At 40.6% G+C, this 23601-nt stretch overlaps 1 protein-coding gene across 1 annotated transcript in view; it reads right to left on the bottom strand.

Moving 5' to 3' along the window:
• ube2o (ubiquitin-conjugating enzyme E2O) overlaps window positions 1-23601 on the bottom strand; it is a 42294-nt gene that overhangs the window by 13353 nt on the left and 5340 nt on the right. Inside the window, exons 3-10 of the mRNA XM_017482118.3 lie at window positions 10031-10090; window positions 9641-9751; window positions 8868-8965; window positions 8424-8487; window positions 6887-7030; window positions 5713-5822; window positions 1256-1406; window positions 947-1049 (exon numbers count right to left, since the gene is read on the bottom strand). Coding sequence (XP_017337607.2) covers window positions 947-1049; window positions 1256-1406; window positions 5713-5822; window positions 6887-7030; window positions 8424-8487; window positions 8868-8965; window positions 9641-9751; window positions 10031-10090 — 841 coding nt within the window. The remainder of the gene's footprint in view (window positions 1-946; window positions 1050-1255; window positions 1407-5712; window positions 5823-6886; window positions 7031-8423; window positions 8488-8867; window positions 8966-9640; window positions 9752-10030; window positions 10091-23601) is intronic.

Below are 23601 nucleotides of genomic sequence, written 5' to 3' on the forward strand. Positions count from 1 at the left end.
AAATCGAAAAATCTTCTTTACGGTGTCGGTCCGGTTGCATTTTCAAGACCTTTCGAAAGGTGAACAATTTAGAAACGAGGTAACAGTCGAAGTACAGAACTCGGCAGTGGGGATTTGAACGCTCTGGGCACTAACTCAAAACCATACTACTGCCCACATATAGGGAGCAAAAGGCCCTCTGGAAAAACACTGTGATCCAGTGGAGCCTAGCAAAACAGCCTCAGGTCATCAATGAGATAACAAAAAAAAAAAAAAAGAGCAGGAGAACTTGGGCTTCATCATGGGAAGGTCAATGAAGGCACGCAAGGCGTTAAAGCGACACTTAAAGTGGCTATTATGTGTAACCCCAAACAGCTCTACACTTTTTATTTAGGGTATCCATGTGACCACCCATAGCAGCAGCAGTTCTCTCACAGGCGCAGAAAGCGCCAATCAGCAGTAGAATTTACTCAAGTGTTTGTCCGTTTCATTTTAAAGGACGGTTTAAACGCTCAGAGTTTTGAGATCGAGACGGAAGAGCTTTAACGGTGTCTTCTTACGTCTCGTCACAAACGTCACTGATGTCTGGCTCATAGGTACATGTCAGTAACTTGCATAGCACAGGATGAGTAATATAGCATTGTAGGTCAGTGGTGAAACGTTCTAAACCAGAAGGTTGTGAATTCCAGTCTCAGGACTGCCACAGAGCCACTGTTGGGCCTTTGAGGAAAAACCCTTTAAAAGGGCAGCGCTAGTTGGATTAGACTCGGATTCACTTGTACGTGACTCTATCTAAAAGTATCTGCGAAAGGAATTCATGTGATGGATTAAAAGAAAGAAAGAATAAATAAATAAATAAATGAGGAACTCGGCTGAAGTTCATACTAAGTGAGTGACTGAGAAACAATTTCATCAGCCTGCTTTCCACACCGATAACTACGGCGGAGAAATAAACATGACAAGTCACCTTCAGCTTCGTCCGTTTTCCCAGCCGTCTGCACACTGTTGGACTGCGATTCCGCGCTCTCCGTCGCCTTCTTTCCTGGGTGCTTTTTAAACATCCGTTTGACCTGTAAAACAGGAGCACAGACATCACTAACTCTGAGCAAGGCTGTTGGCAAAAGGTGTCGATCATCCTTGAATCCCACCCTCACAGGTCTGACACATCAAGAAGGTGGAGAGATCGGATTAGACACTGTTGCTCGGCAGTTTGTCTGTTTCTGTACGACAGTAGAAGAGTTCGTGGGAAATGTTAACGTGCGTGAATCCACCTTACCTTCCGGATGACTGGGTCCTCGGGTAAGACCGGCGCCCCCTCTGGGCCCTCACAGGTGATTCGTGTGGCATCTCCTTTAGCAGGAAAGACGTAGAGAGCTCTCTCGCCCAGCTGCCTCTGTGTGTGGTCAAAGTATCCCAGACGCTTCACTCTGAGCAGATCAGACAACATACAGTCATGTAATCTAACGGCACAGCTCAGTTCAATCGTATTAACATACCATTTATTGTAAAATGCCAGGATGATAATATGAAAGCCAGGACCCAATACATATTTTGATAAAAACTTAAAAAAAACAAAAACAAATAAAAACCTAGTAACGGGTAACTTCTATTTGATAGAAACAGTTCTGGATGCAATGTTTTTATATTTGTGGTGAACAGAGTCCAGAGTGTGAGAGTGTCCTTCCAAAAAAATCAAAAACACAGTAAGACAGGCATCCTTCCTGCACCTTTCAGAGACGGACTTCATTTCAACAGCATAAATACCCAGATGAGGATGGGTTCCCTTCTGAGTCGGGTTCCTCTCAAGGTTTCTTCCTCTTAAAACATCTTAGGGAGTTTTTCCTCGCCACCGTCGCCACTCAGTGTCTTGCTCAGTTGGGATAAATTCACACCTTTAATATCTGTATACCGTGTTGATATTTCTGTAAAGCTGCTTTGAGACAATGTCTATTGTAAAAAGCGCTATACAAATAAAATCGAATTGAATAGAATAAAGTATGTATATAAAAACGCTTTTTAACTTTTCTCTCTTTTGATTCATACACAGGTCCCGCCAGGATCTCGCGATCACCGAAATGAACGCAACATCAAAGAAACGCTGCAATATCGTATAAACAAATAATATATTTAAAGTATATTTTAGAAATGAATAAATAAATAAATAAATAAATAATTGCGATTTTTTCACAATTACTGAAGAATTTCTGCAGATTTGGGCTAAGACGCGTCATGTGACGTCATCACAGCGCACATTCAGCCAAAGCCCTCTTCTATTCATTTAGCTGCACGTGAGTACAGCTGAAAATTTACCAACAAACATCACTGTGAAAGCGATTGCAATTCAAGTAGTTTTCCTCAAAAAAACCACAAAAAAAAAAACAACAACAACTGGGAAACTCGGGGAAATCCTGTACGGACTGATACATTTAACTGAGTGTGTGAGATTATTTTTTCCTGAGTTTTCAATTTGTTTTTTTCTGTTTTTTAAAAAATAAACAAACAAATAAATAAATAAACAACCATGTTTGCATTGCCTGAGTCTTTTTTTTTCTTCTTTCTCTCTCAGCGGAGTTACGTGGACTGTTCGATGAATAAAAAGGTTTAACATGACATCTGGGGTCATTCTGTCCGAGTCCAAGGAAGACGGTGTTAAATTGTCGGAATAAAAAGCAAACAATCTTGGCCCAAAGTGTAGTTTAATAGCTAACTGCATGACACAGAAAGAGAAAAGGAGTAGAGTTTGCTTGCTTTGAAGCTGTACTTAGGTGTGCTGTGACATGGGAGATGATGAGAGCACGAGCCTGTGACAGATGCCCCCATGGAGTAAAGACAAGTGTTAAAGCCCATGTAAACTTATGTACATTCTTCTTACTTATTTCAAATACAATGGGTTTTTTTTGGGGTACTTTTATTTCGCCTTGTTTATATACGTTTCCCCTGCTTTACCTAGCGGCCATTAAAAACACCAACATGCATCTTTATGCACTTAACCTACTAGGCTTGTTCTTGTTATGATGTTATCTATTTAATCCCCACTTCAGAAAAGTGCTTCTTTACAGCTGTAAGTGCAGTACGTTTTATTGTTTTCATTGCGTCAGAAGCACTTGTTACTCATATCCAATAGTGGCTAATCATCGAAAACCTATACAGTGGGTAAGAGCGGTTCGTTTCACTCAGCTCTGCCTGTACACATTACCCCCACCCCCACCCCCACTCCCCCCCACCCCCTGCAGCATTAGTCGCTGCCAGTAATAAACCTCCGAGTTCTACGTCAATGTTATGGCGTTGCTGAAAATTGTGCTTTGACTCATGAGCAATATGTAGACCCTGGACGTCTTATCAGTACTCCTTTCACACAGCGGTTTCTTAAAGATGCTGTTTAAACACCACGAAGACGTTCTATCGTGTTACTTGCATTGTAGGAAGATGCTATAGTTCCTCCTCTTGGTATTTTCACACAGTGCAGTTTGCAGCCTACATACATCCACATTGCTGTCTGTTCATTAGCACGACAACGTGCGCGATCTTCACGTCAGCTAGTACCACATGGTATCGGTTATTGGTATCTGGGCATAGAATATATTTGGTATAGAATATACAGTTTATTGGTATAGAATTTGAAATACACATGTCAGCTACCCACTTCTAGATCATTTACTGCATCAAGAAACATCGACTTTCGTTTTGTTTTTCATAAATTGGGTCTTATCTAAACAACCTCTTATCTGTTCAGACAGCTGAACAGTCGATTTCTTTGAAAAAATTTGTTTTCGATATTTAAAAAACTTTTGAATCCCAGTTCTGAGCGCGCTTATCGCTTTTTCCAGCAAAGGCGTCAAAGGCAACAAAACGTATACCAACAAGTTAAGACAATATACTATTCTGTTTACTATTTTTTTAAAAAAAGTTCTTACGTGGAGGCTTTTACTTGTGAAAATTATGGGCACTGTTTATTATATTCAGCCCCCCCAATTCCCATTATTGGGTGGGAATAATACTGGAGTTGACGGTGTATTCAACTCAGAGGTGACTGCAGTGGAAAATCCTGAATAGCTATAACCCATGCAAAAGAGATGATCACCTATTACTGCACTGCTGCAGGGAGAAACTTCCTGCAGGATACTGTGAGCAACACCGCTCTGACAGCACCGCAGTACATGATGTTCATTAAAAAGCACAAACGGATGAATCTAAGAGACTGTTGTGTAACACTGAAAACAACAGCTGAGGACATGCACAGCCCTGCATCTTTAAACACACACTAACTAAACAGTTTAGCTCATCGCTGCTCTAGACCGACTCTTTATAAGTTATAAGAAGAGACGATATATTTGGGTTACGACGTGTTAACTGTGCAGTGTGTAAATTTTAAAAGGTGCTTCTAGTCCTGTAATTATTATATCATTTATAAAAAAAAATAAAATAAAAATAAAAAAAACACCTTAGAAACCCTTAAAACTGAATATTCCCATGCAATGATTCATCGGCTTGTGTTTAAATTTTCTGGTCTATAAAGCAGCTCCAACACAAACATTATTCTAAATTGCAATCCAAGAGTGGGGTCAGTTGCAGGGTAGAGGGAGGACTGCCACGTTTTAATTCTTGCATTTTTTTTTTCCCTCCAGCAATTGTTCAATTACAAACCGCTCGTTTAATCCGATTAACTACTCGGCAAAGCATTTTTACAGAATTCCACATCCGGAGTGAGAAACACCAGCACCTTTACTGTTAATGATCAACATGGTTATATAAGCAAAACAATAAGCTTTGGGGTGAAATTAAAAAAAAAAAAAAAATTAAATATATTGTCTCTTTTTATAGACACAGACAGAAAACAGAAATCAGAGAGGAAGATAGAGACAGACAGACAGACAGAAACAAAAGAGAAAGAGCTAGATAGGGAGGTAGATAGAGAGGGACCTAGAGAGGGAGAGACAGAAATCAAAGAGGGACAAATAGACAGACAGACAGGGAGGTAGATAGAGAGGGAGGGGGAGACAGACAGGCAGGCAGGCAGGCAGACAGACAGACAGACAGACAGACAGACAGACAGACAGACAGACAGACAGACAGACAGACAGACAGATAGAGAGGGACAAACAGATAAAGAGGCAGGTAGCTAGGGGGATAGAGAAGGACATCGAAAGAGACAGAAATAAACAGATAAAAAGACAGATAATGAGGTAGATAGAGAGGAGGATAGAGAAGGACATAGAAAGACAGACAGAAATAAACAGATAAAAAGACAGACAATGAGGTAGATAGAGAGGGGGATAGAGAAGGACATAGAAACAGAGACAGAAGGCAACAAAGAGCGAGGCAGATAGAGGCACAAGCTTCTGCTTTCTGTTTAATACGAATAATGCATTCGTATTCAGTTACATCCCTGATAGACAGGCGGGCAGACAGGTGGGGAGGGTTGGGTAGGTAGACAGACAGACTAGCTGTGTTTTTCCAGTAAATGTCTCACTGTTTGTTTATGATTAAATTGAGTCATAATGAGAATTAGAAATGAAGGTTTAAAAGGTGCTGTTTACGCGTCACTCCTTCAAACAACGTTGCCAGATTAACATGAAAGAACAGCTGTTACTGTTACACCAACACTGCTATTTAAGAATGACGGGTAATATTTCACCGTTACACAAATTAAACGCTAGTATCCCAACGAGCTTTCCATCGCCGCTGGACATCATTCAGGAGCCTAGTTATATTACTGTGTAATGGTGTACGCACCTGCAGAGGTTCTCCTGTGTGATGGTGGACGGAGGGGGGAAGACACTGTCCGAGCCTTGAGGAGAGTAACTCTTCGTGATCCACGTCACTTTGAGCTCCACAACCTGCACCTGGTTAAGACAAAACGCCAATGACGGATTAACGTTAGCTGCTTGAAAGTTAAACTGATGCTCATCTCCAGAGCTGTGCGTTTATACTGTCTAGAACATTTAACTTCAAGAAAACTGAAACATACTTCCGCCAAAACAATGTACAAGTGTTTTTTCTTAACGAACTTTTTAATATCTTGCCTAGATCCCATTAGGTAGAGTCAGTTTAACTCACATGGCTATAGAATGGCTGGACAGTCAGACTCAGATAAAACTGATGAATAAGGAATGTAATGTGTGTACGCGCATTTTACGATCAGGATTTATCGGATGCAGCTTTGATAAAATAAAGGCCATTGGGTCATCCCTGGTACCTTCTTTTGTAAGCCCCTTTTTCTTTCTTAAGCGAATATTATTTCTAGCCACATCAGCTCTCTGTAAAGCTGAGCAGCTGTACAGACATGACCTACCTCTTCTTGATCGTAGAATTTTTATTGAAAGTTTACATTTTACATAACACCCCACCCAACAACCCCAACAAGCAACCACAGCCAAAACCAAAAGAAAGGGGGAAACAAAAAAAAAAAAAACAACCAGAGAAAAAAAAACAAACACAAAAAACAAACAAAGAAACAAACAAAAAAAAAAAGGGGGTATGATGATCAGGAATTACAGTCCACCTCTCCTCAATCCACCACCAGGGTGCGTACATCATTGAAGTAGGTAATAAATTGTGCCCATTTTCCCAAAAAATGATTCACCCCTGCCTCTGATGTACTTGATTTTTTCAAGTTTTAAAAAGAAGATTAAGTCTTTAAGCCAGACTGATATAGAGGGGGTTGTGGAGAGGTCCAAGACAACGGTATTCTGCGCCGAGCATGTAACGATGCAAAGGCCACGACACTAGCTTGTTTATGGTTCAGAGGCTGACGCTGAGATGGAACACCAAAGATGGCAATTAAAGGACGGACATCTAATTTGATTTTAAGAACGTCGGATATAGCTTTGAAGAAAGAGTTCCAAAAGTTCTGCAATTTGGGACAGAGTGCAAACATATGACTGAGGTTACAGGGCGAATGACCTACCTCTTCTACCACCACTCTGAATTTGCTCTTCTTGCTGAGGACGGGCTTCACGCCGTACAGCCACTGCACGCTGGAGAAGACCTTAGCCGGCCCGATGAGGACCTGACCTGGGTAAAAGCCGTATGCCTCGTCAAAGAACAGCCCCTGCACACAGTGAAGGAGGACAAAGACGACGGTACGGATTAGTGTGTTAAACATAAACAATTATCTTAATCCAGACGCTAAACCTTTCAATCCTATCCTGTGGAGTCCAACCCAGGTGGTATCCCTACAACAAAGGTTGAATTAGAGCAAATTGCGGATTTCCCTGGTTCAAAACGGAAGAGAGTACACCATCTACATATTTTTGAGGCTTGTTTGAATTCTTTTCTGAATGAATGACTAATTTAAAGGAGAAACTGTAAACGGAGTAACGTACTGATATTAAACAAGTTGAGACGTCGGCCTGCTGATGTCACCCAAGCTATACATCCAAACGGAAACATTTTGAAACGTCCCAATTAACTATTCTTATACAAAATACAATTGGGTGACGATACGTAAATAAATAAACAAACAAACAAACAAATAATAACCACAGATCACACGGGCCAAAATTGGGCTAAAGGTACGGTTTGGGCCGGGGAACCGCATGCTAGGATGCTAAAACGGATAGTATACGACCAAACATCTTCAACCAGCACAAAAGGGTGGAAGGTGCTAGGGGAATAACAGCATAGTGTTCTACAGCAGGGGTTGACAACTGGTAGACCGTACTCTGGATGCGGACCCAGCAAAGCATTTCACTGGAAGAAAAACTAGTACATAAATTAAAACAAAAATACCGTAGCAGATTAGTTAAACGTACGCAAAAATGGCCATAATCCAGAGACTCTACAAATGAACCATTGCAGATTTTGTAGCAGATCCTGTGTTGTGTCTTTCCCCAAACGCCCGCATGTAAAGTACTTACAACAGACCGGAGACTTGCTACAGCGCTAGAGACATTCACGCAGAAAAAAAGCGCTGGCCGTTACAGATTTTTTTGCAGTCGTTTTCCTATTCCTATGAATACGGACTGGGTTCGATTGGGTTGAGGTGCTCGGACATGCGCCGTCATTTGAACGTGATATCGATAACTAGAGTACCGATACTACTATAGGGCATAGGTCTCTTTACTCATACTCGTTTAAAATATTTCTGATACCAACCAATTCGATGCTACTTGAGACATAAGCCTAGTGTGTGCTGCTGCACTAATAAACAGAAGACACAAAATGACAGCAATCTAGACATATCTCATGATTACTAATGTCCCTGATTGATTAATATTAAATACACAGGTTACTCGATTTGGTGTTGAGGAGTCCCAAAAAACATGTACTTGTATGAGTAGTGGTATTAATGCATCTCTATCAATAATCGAAGTAGAACACCCGATAGTAAGATATCTATTCAGTCTAAACACAAAAGCATCTTTACTTTTTCCAGCACAATATGCCTTAACATGAAAAGCTTTAAAACCATCAGGTTTGATTAGCCAGATGAGAGCTCTTACCGAATCACTGACATGTGGGTAAACATCATAGAGCTTGGCTCCGTCTTCTTCACTCATTGAACATCTGCACAAACATGATAAAGCAATTTGCAAACGATCACACAGAAAGTCTCATCTCACTCTAATGCAAAATCTAACGAAGACACAAAACACTTGCTTAAGTTACACTAATTAAAAACTACACTAGAAGAACAGACAGATCTATACACACACACACACACACACACAGCAGACACAGTGAGGACTTGGAACCTGTAGAGACTACTACAGTGATCGGAAAAGAAAGCTGCATTAATGGCATGGCCAAGACAGGTCAGTCATTAAGTATTAACTCTAAGGCAAAAACGAACACACAGCACAAGTCTTTGTTTCCAGTCACTGTACCAGTCCCCGTCCATGCTTCAAATCCTCAGTGATCCCGGAAATGTAACGTAATGAGAATACCGTGCTCCGTTGGAGAGCTTCAAGATGATGCGATTGCTGAGGTCATACACCTTCCCCAGCCAGAAGTCATACACAATGTAATCGCCATACATAAAAGACTACACGGGGAGAGGAAGAGAGAGAAAACAACAACAACGGGCAAAGATTACCGTATTTCCTGGATTACAGATTTTTTTTTTTTTTTTTTTTTTAAATCGTTAGAAAGCAACCAACACCTGAAGTAAAGTCACACACAGCAATCATTTTTATACGCTGAACATTATTTTAGTAGTTGTGTAATGGCGTATTCGGGGGAAAAAACGGTAATTGCAAACGAATCGTTCAGTGAATGCTGTGGTAATAATTGAGCGAGATGGGAATTTGTGTGTAAAATCTGAAAGCTATTTTTGAACACTGAAGGTAAACGTGATTTTGGTGATTATTGAACTTAATTCTAACTGCGCCCGTTGATCTATTGGATATTTTCTATGAATAACACAATCAGTGTTTTAACTAGAAGCAGAGAAGCACAAAGAAAAGGAAGCATTTAACAATTATGGCTACATATATAAATAAATAAAAGAGAGGGTCATGAGTTCAAATCCCAGCACTACCGGCCTGCCACTGCTGGGCCTTTAACCCTCAACTGCTCAGTTGTATAAAAAATTTGCTCAAATGTAAGTCGCTCTGGATAAGGGTGTCTGCCAAATGCCATAAATGTAAATGGTGGTAAGGATAGAATAAGTTTTCATGCAGGGATGATGAAATCAGGTTTGAAGAGATATAAAACTTACCCAGATGTGTTGCAGGTCCCGACTATTTACAGGATATAGACAACAGTTGGTCCCCACCAGCTTCACTGCGCACTCCGTGTTAATGTTGGTCACTATACCGCACTGCTTATCCTGCAGGACCCAGATAACACACGGTTACTCACAGCCTCATCACACCAGCGCCAGCACATGCTTTAATCTCTAATAGCTGGCTGCAAATTAGCGGCGAGAAATTTTATCCGTTACATCGAGCGGATTAAAATCAGGTCTATTAACATTTGACAAGCGAGAATAGTTTGATTTATAAAGCGTGAAGCATGAGGCCAGAACCGATAGAGCTGCCGGGAGGAGTCGGGGGGAAGGGGGGGTACTGTGTACTTAACAAACCGAGGTGATAAGTGGATGACTCACATTTGAATTCATTCGGCGCACAAAGTCTCGAGGCACAATGGACCGATCTTCAAGTTTCAACTGTAGAATAAAGAGAGAGAGAGAGAGAATGGAGAGAGAGAATGCAGAGTTAGTGATAACTGCAGCAGGAACTGGAACCCCATTAACTGCACTGTGCTGTGCTGTTACAGGAAGTGATGTCACATACACACACGAGATTTAGACTGCTGCCGTGCATTGTATAATGACTAAAAATAATAGAAATTGGGTACAAATATATAGAGTTCTATATATTTTTATGAGCAGCACTGTTGCTTCACACAAGGTTCTTCCAAATTCTGAGCAACTGTACTACTAGCAAAACATCCTCATCTGCTAAGTGAAAAATTAGTGCTACTTTAATAACGACACGCCCACTCGCTTTTTATTACGAATACCGGCCCAGTAGCACCAACTGCATTAAATCCCGTTCATTTAGCATTTAAATGGAGGAACGTCTGAGATATAGTTTCTGTAGAACATGACAAGCTACATTTTTTTTGTCGTCTTAACTTCAAGACGGAGGGGAAAACGGAGAGACTGCTATAACCTAAGTGATAATAGGAACTTTTGTGCAAACATTCTGACTCTAGCCATCTTTATTGAGCGGGAACATCACCTTAAACACCCAAATGGAGAGCGACCTAAGATTAAATCACGGATTAAATCGCGAGTTATATATAGAATCAGGGACAGTTCGGCATGTTTGAGATCCTTGACATACTTCCGCTTTCGGGTCGACGTTGTGCGGCAGGATCCGAAAACCTGAGTGATCTACCAATATCTGTTTTTACTTCATCAGTTACCAAAACACTCCTTGGAAGCTTGTTGCCATGGGAGACAAGGAGACGCAAGACCTACAAGGATGGCCTTTGGAAAAAACCTGTAGACAAGCAAACAGACGAGGAACCTCCAAGTAGCATACAGTTTAAGAGTGTCCGACTCTGCTGACGAAATTGCACAGAAGATGGTTTATTACAGTCTTCAGCCTGCACGTCGCGGCCCGATTAATCCTGCGGTCCTCATATTTGCATGGAACACATTCAAACATTTAATCAACGTGGACATGAACAAATTTATTTGTAGCATTTACACAAGAAATGCGGTGTTCATGAAAATCCAATTCGTTCTTATCCAACAAGAGTAAAAATTTACCTATAAGGAGACTCACTAAACGTGACCCTCGTTTGATTTGCTTCAAAACTGTATAACTGGCAGCGAGTATATAACGCCTACAATCGTATACATGGATTAGACTGTAAAAGTTTAAATAGCTTATTTATTTTGATGACGTCAAACTGAATGAAAATTTCAATTCATGTGTTAATGAGTCGAGAGAAAGAAACACAGAAGAAATCCTGAAACGAAGGCGAATAAGACTAAACATTCATTTTGAGCAAAAGAAACGACAACGACGACGTTCGGGTTAGTACGCGTCTATTGCGGCTGATGTTCTGCAGTGGCTGAGCTGCATTACTGGAAAATCTAGCACACGCCGTGCTTAGGAGGCACTCTTTAGTCCACCGTTTAGTCATCATTTTGACATTTGCGTGTCTTGGAGTTTTGCAGGAATCAGTAAATGTAAATCAGCTGTGGCATGAACACACTTAGAAGTGATAAATGAAAGGGGGGCGGGGCATGAGCAGGTGTTTTGTGCACTCGAGACATGAATACCTTTTTAAACTTACACGGAATATACAAAATTACAAGCTCACGAACCGACGCAAGCTGATTCTACCTCGAGTGCACACAGTAAATCGTTTTTTAATTGACTCCAGCATTTTAGGTAAACAAAACATGAGTGTTCTGCAGCTAGACATACTGGATTTCGTTGTCCTCGGTCTTTGGCTGGGCCCAAAAATGGCTGTTTTGAACTGATCGATATGAGGTTATTTAACAGATATGCCAACACAAATCCAGGAATAGCATATGAGCCAAACACTGATTTAGCACCTTTCCCCAGCCTGAGGAATGCAATTAAATGCACACAGCCTGATGTGTGCATCAATATCTGGAGACTTTTCTGCTGATGTGGAAACTGGGTGGCTATTAATAGCCACCAGTAGACTGGGCAACATCCTAAATCTCACAGTCATACTGTACTGTAGCCTTGGCTCAACAGATATAGATAGGAGATACGAGGTGATTGGCTAGAGATGATGTCATTTACGCAGCCGAGCTGATCAGGGGTGAGGCATCGCTCTCCTTACAGCCGGCATTTTAAACAATAGGATGGATGCAGCTCTGACGCTGACTCTTCAGTGACTCACTTATATGTATTAGATATGCAGCGAAATAACACCCTCCACCTGCCCCTTTTCTCTCTGTCGCTAGTCTAAAGCCGTGCAACAGAATGAGCACAATAGAGGCTTTTCTTGCTAAAGCTTGTGCCCCGCCTCGTCTCTCAGCTGCTGGTCCATGCTACAGCTAAATGGTAATGGTCTGCACTTATAGAGCGCTTTTTTAACCTTAGCGGTTCTACAAAGCGCTTTACACTGGTTCTCATTCACCCATTCATTCAAACACACCCCAATGGTAGCAGAGCTGTCATGCAAGGCGCTAGGCTTGACAACGGGAGCAACGTGGGGTTCAGCGTCTTGCCCAAGGACACTCGGGTATGTGGAGTCACGTGGGCCGGGAATCAAACCGTCCCACGTACATCGGTAGTTGAGACGAATTATTGAACTCGAGTGATGTAGTTGAGGTTGTGGAACGGTCAATGCCTGAATTCACACGTCATGCTGATAATGCTGGCATTCCTACATCTAGGTTTTAAATAAATAAATAAATAAACAAACTTTCCAGAGTAGGCCACGCCTGTTTCAGAACTGGTCGGCAGCCCGCTCTACCACCTTAGCGATAGCCGGCCAAAACAAATTACAGCGAACAAATTTAAAATTTTACCACAGAGGACATGTACTGATCGAGGATTGGCTCTCGCTCCCTTCACATCATCAACAACAACAAAACACAGCTTGAGTATGTACTTGTGCTCGCATTATGCCTCGTAACAGCTACTTGCATTGCTAAAACAAAGCCTGATCTACATTTTTGCAGATGTGAACCCTGAACCTGTAGTTTAGAAGCAGTGGGTTCACAGTAGCTAGTCCAGTTTCCACTGACATAACGCTTATAATGCAAATAATAACGAGTTTTTAAAAACGTGATTACAAATTGCGGAACGTAAAGACGTCATTTCCTACAAAAACAACATTCACGTTAATTTCTCTTAAACAAAAAAGGTTATTCCGTCAATAATTGTATGTACATCAAATACAGTATATCATGTATATCACACACGTACCCAAATATGAATATGTTATTCGGATTAAACACTGAATATAAATACAAATCCTAGCCGCACTATTCTTTTTTTTTTTTTTTTTGGTTGTTGTTACTTTATAAAACAGTCCCACGTACATCAGTAGTTGAGACAAATTATGAACTCGAGTGACGTAGTTGAGGTTGTGCAGATAATGCTGGTATTTCTACATCTAGGTTTTAAATAAATCAATAAATTAACAAACCGTGTAGGCCACGCCTATTTCAGCATTAAATCCAAAAACATATACAGATATTTGGAGCATTAAAATATACAGACCGAGAGAGGCACTGCATTGCACCTGTAATGTGTAAGCATCTTACATATGTATATTGTGTACTTTGTGTTTTGTTAGGCTTTCCTGATTTTTTTTTTTTTTTTTTTTTTTAAATCAACGACTTTTTCAATGGATAAGAGACTGAAGAATAATAGCCACTTTTTAAAAATCATTCTCCATAATCTCCAAGAAATTGCCTTTTCAATATTTAACAAATCCAGCATTTTCCATCAAATACGGATGATTAAAACAAAAGTTGTGGATATTTATGAAATAATACCGATAACTGTCATTTCTATAGGCAAGCAGCAAGCAATTTTAAACTGCGAAAACATTTTTTGCTTTAAATCTATTGGATAGAAAGCGGTGCAATGCATCATTACAGCAAAATCAAGCAATACTGATCCAATATAAATAATGAGTCACACAATTAAATACACACGAATCACTTAATCATAATGCAGCGTGAGCGTTAACGATCACGAACAAGGTTTAACGAACATCACTGCAGTTCCAGGGGCGAAGCAAAAATCACAGCTTTATATTAATGCACTCGTTCGTATACATTATCATTTCTGTTAGAGGTTGACCGATTGATTAGTTTTGTCGATCAATCGGCACCGTTAACAGTCACGAATTCACACCGATGGTTTTTCTCGGTTGCGTCCATTGCGGAGCGGCTGAGAAGGGTTCGCTGTCGTTATACAGTACGAGAGCGGCCTCTAGAGGCGAAATAAAAACCATCACTGACTAATTTTGTTGTGTTATTTGAAGTGTTTTTTACATTTTGGATGTCTCTATTTTTATGTGTTATGTGTGGAGTGATACTTTCTGGTTCAGTTTGGATATACATCTTTTATTTACTTTAATAAATAGTTCATATAATATTTTCTTCATTTCAAAAATGTACAGTAACTTTTCATGGTACAGTCAGCACTGTTTATTTTTGTAATAAAGTTCAGCAATACTTTACCTTGCGTTTGTTTTACTTTATGTTTAATACTTTATGATTAATCGGTTATCGTCATGTACTGCCCAACTTCGTTATCGTATCGGTATGATCCGCTAATCGGTCGACTTCTAATTTCTATAATAACTTGCACCCGGATTTGTACGGCATGCTCCATATGAAGGATTCTTTTTAGAAAACATGCGATCATTGCTATGGAGTAGTTTTCTGTGGACATTTCTGGAAAGAGTCTCCAGTGTCAGAGCTTTGTAACAGTTAACAGCAAACCTGTTCATTTAAAAGTTACCAATCAGGACAGAGTAGTGACCTCTGACTTTTTTTGTTATTAACATTGAGAGAGAGGAAAAAGGGTGAAGCGGGAACGACTACATGTTTACAGCTACTCTAATGCAAGTGATAACAGGACGTAACTTGTTTCATGAACAAGATCTCGTTCTGTGGAGGAAAAATAAATAAATGAATAAATCGGTAACAGTAAGTCAGGCTGCATCCCCTAAACCAGTCACTGATTATTTTACTAGAACGCCACACCCCATCGTGTTTTATTCCTCGCTTATCATGCAGCCCTACACGATTACATTTTACAACAGCGTCCGGTGGATTTCAGCATCTCCAGCAACATCACTTCATCTTCTTCCCTCTCTCTAACACACGCACGCACACATTCCGCTGTTGTTTTTTTATTATTCGAGCTCTCTGTGACTTCTAGCAGCCGGTCGTAACAACACACCTGCTGCATCCTGACAATAAGATGCAAAAGGATTAAATGTCATCTATTATCATGGTCATGTGGAGGATAATGGTGGAAGCCTTGCTGGGAAGAACGACTGAAGTCGTTTTAGCTTATGACAACAACCTTTGCACGGCTGAGCTCAGAATTAAGAGGCAGGGATTGATTACAGAGAATCGATATGGATCTGCTCGGCCGCTGTGTTTTTACTCGCTGTGCTAATGAGCAGAACGCTACCTACATCCCTGAGCAAGATGAGGGGCAGAGGGAGGGACTGCAGCAGTAGACTGCAGCAGAGGAAGAGGCACGCCTTAAACTGCAGACACGCCCACACACACACACACACACACACACACACACACGGCAGCTTAAATTCCTTGGCAACTTAAATGTCTCCTCAGTATTTAACATGTGATTTTGTGGGTTGAGCTTAGAACAACAAACATACAGCATGAATATAAGAAAGACAAAGCAATTAAGCAAGAAATAATAAACAGCTATTACTGCATGAAATTTTAAATGTTTGTGCGGGACAATCTACAACCTAGAAGAAGAAATAAAATTTTTTATAAAAGCGCATCCAAACAATCCCAGATCTCCACCTGTTCTCATTATAAACAAGGATGTGTTTTTTTACTCGCAGCCACTCGTTTCCATGGCACACAACGTGCAGTCATATGATGCATGAATAATATACGGTTCCACAGCTTGAGCACTGGACGTGGGGGGGGGGGGGGGGGGGGTTGTGTGTGTGTTTGCAGTGAGTCGGTGGCTAACAGTGAGGTGTTATGGTTCGAAATGATCATGGTATTGAATGACCATTTAAAAGCACACGAGCTGGGAGGTGAAAATTAAATGGAATATTTATCATAAAATCCTTGAAACTGTTGAAGCTGCTTTCATTTCCAGCTGATTTCTTAACACGTGTAAATATCTGCATTTGTATAACAGACGTAAACTGAACGAGTTTCACAGACATTTGATGAACAGAAATGGAATAATGGAGTCCCTTTGAGCACTTTAAGTACTACTGTGCATCTCATCCTCATGGACTGCACCTGATTGGTCAGTTCTTGCTGTGAGATGTTCCTCCGCTCTTCCACCGAGGCGTTTACAAGTTCTCGATCACGTCTTCGGGGGTCACATGGTTACATGTAATTTTCCACCGCGAGGGCGATCCGCTGTCCTTCCTGTCTCCCTGTAGCACTGTCTTAGGCGTCTTACATTACAGACATTGCAGTTTATTGCTCTGGACACATCTGCAGTCCTCACGCCTCCCTGTAGCAGGTCTATGACGTGTTCACGCAGGAGAGCAGGAACCCTAGACATCTTTCTTCTGGTGTTTTTCAGAGTCAGTAGATTGCCTTAATTGCCTACCGGCTGTAAACTGTTCGCGTCTTAGGGACTGTTCCACAGCTGCATGCGCAATAATTGTATATGGTTCACTGAACAAGCATGAAAAACATCGTTTAAACCCGTTCCAATAAAGATCTGTAAAGATCATTAGGATCTTACAAAATTCTCTTTAAAATACGGACGTTTCTTATCTCGCCGAGTACATATTCTATGTTTTGTGCAACGTATACACGTCTCTTAATTTCACACAATAAAACAGAAGTTTCTAGTTTTAATATCGGAAAACGTTAAAGATGTGATCGCCAGCGCCGGCATTCTATCCAAAAACTACGAGTAATATTAGACCACATGATGCAGTTCAAACTTTACACATTAACGCAGGTGCAACACGGTGTTTCATTCGCATCACGCAGCATGACACAGCCGTACCTCTTGCTGCCACACCTCGACTAAGGTGAAGAGACTAGCGGGAGACGGAGCTCTACACATTCCAGCACAAGGACACAAATACACACACGCAGCAGGCTGTGTCTCAAATAATTTGCAGCCTCTGAAGCTAGTGACACACACACACACACACACACACACACACACACACACACATACATACGCAGACACACACACATACAGACACACGAGAGAATGAGAGAGAGAGATCATTACCATTAAAGTTATTTGTAATGTATTAGATTTTACACTCTATTTTAGAATAGTTCTTGCTCCCTTTCTGTCGAATGCGTGTCATTTTCAGTGCCGTCTATAATAAACCTAGTTAAACGATGTTAGCTCTATACGTGTATAATGTTAGCCAAGTCAAACATACACTGGTAGATTTTATTTCACAGCAATGAACCTAAAACATTCTCCTCACACACACACACACACACACACACACACACACACACACACACACACACACAGTCGAGACACAGCTGTGTAAGTGTTTCACTTCAAACCTGCTCATCTCTGCTCAACCGAACTGAATTAAAGTACATGACAAGAGACAGACTTGAGACAGAGCACATGGAGCCCAGACTACTTAATTCCATTCCATTACAGACTCAGATCTGATATACCAAACACCAGATAGGACCACTCGCTGACACCGGCTCACGGTGAGCCGCTAACAACTACGCTGCATACCTCCGAGCTCCTTTAGAACCACAGACTGAAGAGCCGCCGTTTGCTTTTCCACCTCATCTAACATACTGGATTTGTGTGAGAAAGGGAAGTCGATTTAAGTAAAAAAACTCAAGTTCCAGAACAAACCCTTGAACATGGTTAACTGGTTACAGAAAGGTACCAGTCGAGCCATACCAAAACTTGACCTTTCACTCACTGCATGCCGTCATCATAAACGGAGTCAGACAATCCGACCGTAACAGAAACAAACAGTCAGGTCCATAAATATTTGGACATTAACGAAGCGAGTACTTTTAGCTGTCTACCACAATATAACGGGAGGTGAAATTAATAACGAACGACTTTAATTTGAAGATATTTTACATCTAGATCTGGCGAACGGTTTAATGGACCAAAAGTAATTGGACAAACTAACGATCAGTAATTAAATTCTCATTTTTAATACCTGATCGCAAATCCTGTCTGGAACCCATAGACATCACCAGATGCCGGGTTTCCATCCTGGTGATGCTCTGTTACGCCTTTACAGCGGTCTTCAGTTCCTGCTTGTCCTTAGAAGCGTTTCGTCTTCAGCAAGTGAAACGTATGCTCAATTGGATTCAGGTCAGTTGCTTGACTTGGCCATTGCAGAACATTCCATTTGAAATTCCATGAAAAATGGTCTTGGGGTGCTTTGTAAGTATGGTAAATCTCTGTCTGCACTGTGCAGCAACATTCTATGTTTTGAAGCATTTGACTTTATCTGAGAAGATAATATAGCCGAATACACTTCAGAATTCAGCTTGACTTTGTCACATCAATTAATACGAGAACCAGTACCACGGTCAGCCATAAATGCACATAAACGCCGAAGAGGAGGTGGTATGCTTCAGATCATTAGCAGTTCCTTCCTTTCTCTATACTCTTCTCTCCCCATCATTCTGGTACTAGTTGATCCTTGTCTCATCTGTCCATAGGATGCTGCTCCAGAGCTGTACAGGCTTTTGAAAACATGTTTTTTGTTTTGTTTTTTTGCCGAACTGTAATCTGGCATTCCTGTTTTTTTTTAGGCTTACATCATGTGTTAAACCCTCTGTACTTACTCTGGTGAAGTATTCTCTTGATTACTGACTCTGACACAGACACACCTACTTCCTGGTGGATGTTTCTTCACCAGGGAAAGAATTCTCGCGTCAACCACAGCAGAGGAATTCTTTCGGTGTTCCTAAGGTGTTTTTCTGTTTAAAGAATGTACCAGTAACAGTCGATCTGGCCTCACCTAATGTTTTTGCCATCTCTCTGATGGGTTTGTTTTGATTTTTTTGCCTAACGATGGCTTGTTTCACAGGCACTGGCAGCTCTTTGGACTTCATGTTGAGAGTTAACGGCAACAGATCAAACTCTAGACCTTCTCCGTGCTTAGTTGTAAGTGACGTAATGAAGGAAAAGCCTGCACTTTAAGCTCATATTCATTATTTAATTTCATGCTCAAATGGAACATGAAAGACAGCTAAAATATCAAAACGTGTCCAAATATTTATGGCCTGGACTGTATGTCGAGTCTACCTATCTAAACGTCTACTCCGTTACTACGTTACAGGGTGGAACTTGGTTTTTAAGATGCAAGTTTTAAATATGTTTTCATAGCATAGTGTGTAAAGCTAAGTGAAAGCTGGCACCTGTTTTGGAACGGTTTCCTTTTTAATAGATCTGAAGAAAAACATGATGTTAAAGACAACACAAGACGGAGGCAAGGTGCTGCTTCCGGTTCACACCAAACCTACCGTGTCTGATGGCCTCTAATTCAGTGCACATACAACTCAGCACAGCGATGACACAGCAGTGAACCGGAGCTAACTCACTCTCAGTCTGACTCAAGAAACAGACAGGAGACCTTCACAGTATTTCAGAACAACCTGAATTGCCATGTTTGCAGTGCCCTCCACTAATATTGGCACCCTTGGTAAATATGAGCCAAGAAGGCTGCTTAACCTTTTGATCTTTTTTAACAAAATTCACAAAAACTACTCTGCTCTCATGGACATCAAACAATTGCAAACAAAACAGGTTTATCAAAAAAATAATATTTGTTCAATATAGGTGTGCAACAATTATTGGCGCCCTTTTAGTCAATACTTTGTGCTAGCTCCCTTTGCCAAGATAACAGCTCTGAGTCTTCTCCTATAACGCCTGATGAGGTTGGAGAATATATGGCGAGGGATCTGAGACCGTTCCTCCATACAGAATCTCTCCAGATCTTTCACATTTCGAGGTCCACGCTGGTGGAGTCTCCTCTTCAGTTCACCCCACAGGTTTTCTATGGGGTTCAGGTCAGGGGACTGGGATGGTCATGGCAGGACCTTGACTGTGTGGTCAGTAAACCATTTCTGTGTTGATTGTGATGTACGTTTTGGATCATTGTCCTGCTGGAAGATCCGACCACGCCCCATTTTAAGCTCTCTGGCAGAGGCAGTCAGGGTTTCATTTAATATCTGTTGATATTTCATAGAGTCCATGATGCCATGTATCCTAACAAAATGTCCAGATCCTGTGGCAGTAACTTCTGCAGTTCTCCCGCTGTGATATTTGGAGATTTTTTGCTCACTCGAACCGTCCTCTTCACAGTGAGCTGAGACGATATAGACACACGTCCAATTCCAGCTTGATTCATAACATTTCCAGTTGACTGGAACTTCTTAATTATTGCCCTGATGGTGGAAATGTGCATTTTCAATGCTTGTGCTATTTTCTTATAGCCACGCCCCACTTTGTGAAGCTCAACAACCTTTTGCCGCACAGCACAGCTATACTCCTCGGTCTAACCCATTGTTATGAATGACTAAGGGAATTTGGCCTGTGTGTTACCTCATATTTATACCCCTGTGGAACAGGAAGTCATGGTTAAACAATTTCCTGTTCCTAGTCACCCAGGTGTACTAAAAAAAATAAAATAAAAAGAGGAAAATATCAATGGGAATATATTTCAAATATATTTCTCAATATGAAATCATAGGAGAGCCAATAATTGTCGCACACCAATATTTAACGATGATTTAATAAACCGGTGTTGTGTTTGCAATTGTTTGATATCCATGAGAGCAGAGTATTTCTGTGAACTTTTTTTTATCAAAAGGTTAAACAATAAAGACAATTTTTCACAGCCTTCTTTGCTCATATTTGCCAATATTAGTGGAGGTCACTGTATGTATCGAACAAATGGGGCCAATGTTCTCACACATACTGTTGCGTGTGAATGTGTAAAGTAGGTGGTGGGGTCCTTAACCCTTCATCTCAACTCTGCACTATCAAAACACACAGGCTTCATGACTACTAGCCTGTTCTTCACCATTTGTGATCATTACTACAACAACAACAACAACCTGATTATGCTCAGTCTGTCTCTCTCAGTTTCTGGCTAGTCTGCTTTCCATGCATGACATTTATCTCACCTCAGTTACACACATTAATCCCTAATTATAAAATTTCAATATTTATTACAGTATACAAACTCGAGGTCGATTTAAATCAGGACACAGCATTAAAATCTGTTCACTCATCTGTAAGGGGCAGCTCAACATCAGATGAATAATGACTGAAATAACTACCTCTTAAAACGGAATATAATGTTGGGTGTATAGAGCCCATCACGAAAGAGGAGCTAATCACCACTCGAAGGACAAGAGTGGCATCATTAGCATAGACGCCATCTGCCCTTGAGCCTGACCGACGACTTGCAGGTTCGAGAGCAGCGAGTCGCTTTTGATGAGGCTTTGATGATGATAACTTTCAAAAGTAAGCACATTATTTGAATCAGAAGTAGACAAATAAATCCTTACTGTGCCGACGCGAGGCAGTGCGTCAGCCATATCGTTAAACCCATTCCTACTCACCGATACTACGTGATGAAGAAGAAAAAAAAGGCAATTTTTTCGGAGGGGGCTGGGGGGGTAGGGTGTCTAGTTGGCTGCAGCTGTATGATGATTCACTGCATTTTACTAGATAACTAGAATGAATCTGTAAACATAAAGACCTGTATCATCATGCTTTATTTTGTCTTCCAAATCTCTATATTTCTCAATTCCGCAGTTTGTAAAGCACAAATGACACGTCTCAGGTGGATCTTATGCTGAGTGAAATGTTTGGATGCATCTTCGTGGGCTTTTCTTCATTTTTGTGATTAATAATCAGTTGATTAATAGTCCACTGTACAGGATTTCTCTGAGCTTTTGTTCTTGTCGCAGCCAAAAATGCTCGATTTTTCTGTTGGGGTTTTTTTTTTTCCCCCCAAAAAAAAAAAAAATTTGCGATGCAACTTGGAGACTTTCGTGCTTTTTTTTTTTTTTCCCTCCGGAAAACTACTCGAATTGCCGAAATTGCGACTGCATGAAATCGTCTGGCACGGCCTTTTGTGTGGTGATTTTGTCGGTAAACGAGACCTTATAACTGTGCTCATGTTTGATGCATGTGAATCAAATTACTCCTGCAATTGCAAAATCCTGGAGGGTCTGAACAGTGAAAACATTAACACTAGGGCCGGGTGGCACGACAATATGATACCGATATTGCAATAAACACAGTGATGGTGTCTTTTTATAACATTTATGGCGGCTTTTAATGAAAATTTGCAAACTCTGGAAGCAGCAGGTTTGGTGTTAAAATTTTGCACGGTTTTAAATTGCAAAGTGTAAATCGAATTGCTAATTCGATGTTTAAAAAACAAACAAACAAAAAAAAAAAGAACCCGTAGAAGTATCTGTAACAAAATTAACATTTCGCAATTTTTCCATTTCATACCTTTCTCGCTTTTGCTAACCATCAAAAATTACTTTGTCTTTAGTAATGTAATCTGATCATCTATCATTTATGTTACTATTTTATTAGTCAAAAAGCACTTTGGTTTGACTTGTTTTTAGGCTTCTAGGAGTAATTTTTGTCACTTATACAATCTACTGTAAACAAACTCATCATTTGAACATGTTGGTTATGAAGTACGTATATTAGTTCCTTATGTAGATTTAATGTGGCAATGTTCCACTGAAGATTTGTATTCTATTGCTGGCTTTCTTTTATTAAATCGTTAAAACGAAGCCAATCTTGAGCCTTTCTTATGCTTATATTCAGGCCATTATTTGGCAGAATGTTTGCGAACCAAAACAATAGATAGCTGCAGCCCTAATATACTCACAAACGCACACAGCTTACATGCAGTCAGGTTGCAGAAGCACTCCAACTCTTCTCGATTTTTTACTACCAAAGCCAAAACGAAAGCGTCATTTCTTCCTCTCAGTAAAAAATAAATGAATCTAATATTTCGGCTACTGTTAACAATAATATTAAGTTTAGTTGCAAGCAGCGATCTGTGTTCCAAGCATCCTTCGAAAATAGTGCCCCCAGTGGTCAGTTTTTGCATACAATACTAGTTCTGAGGTGTGCGGTTCTTTTTCAGTAAATACACAGCTAAAGTAATCCCAGTCAGGTCTCGACCGCATTACAGCTCCGTATGACTTCGGAAAGTTAACTGAAATAACTGAAACGTTAGCCTACTGTCACACATTTACACAACAACATACAAAATGGCAGAACATGTCGATATTCCAGGAATAATAAATGAAAAATAATGCGCACACAAGGTAGTAATGTGGCGACAAGGCGAAGCGGAGGCTTGAGACATTGATATGCAGTTACTGGGGAGAGAGAGAGAGAGAAAAGAGAGTGCGAGAGATCACGTGTGATTGCAGTAATGAGACAGAAAAGCCAGTGAACACGTATCACTATG

Source organism: Ictalurus punctatus, chromosome 12 (assembly GCF_001660625.3).
Source record: "Ictalurus punctatus breed USDA103 chromosome 12, Coco_2.0, whole genome shotgun sequence".
Classification (NCBI taxonomy): domain Eukaryota; kingdom Metazoa; phylum Chordata; class Actinopteri; order Siluriformes; family Ictaluridae; genus Ictalurus; species Ictalurus punctatus.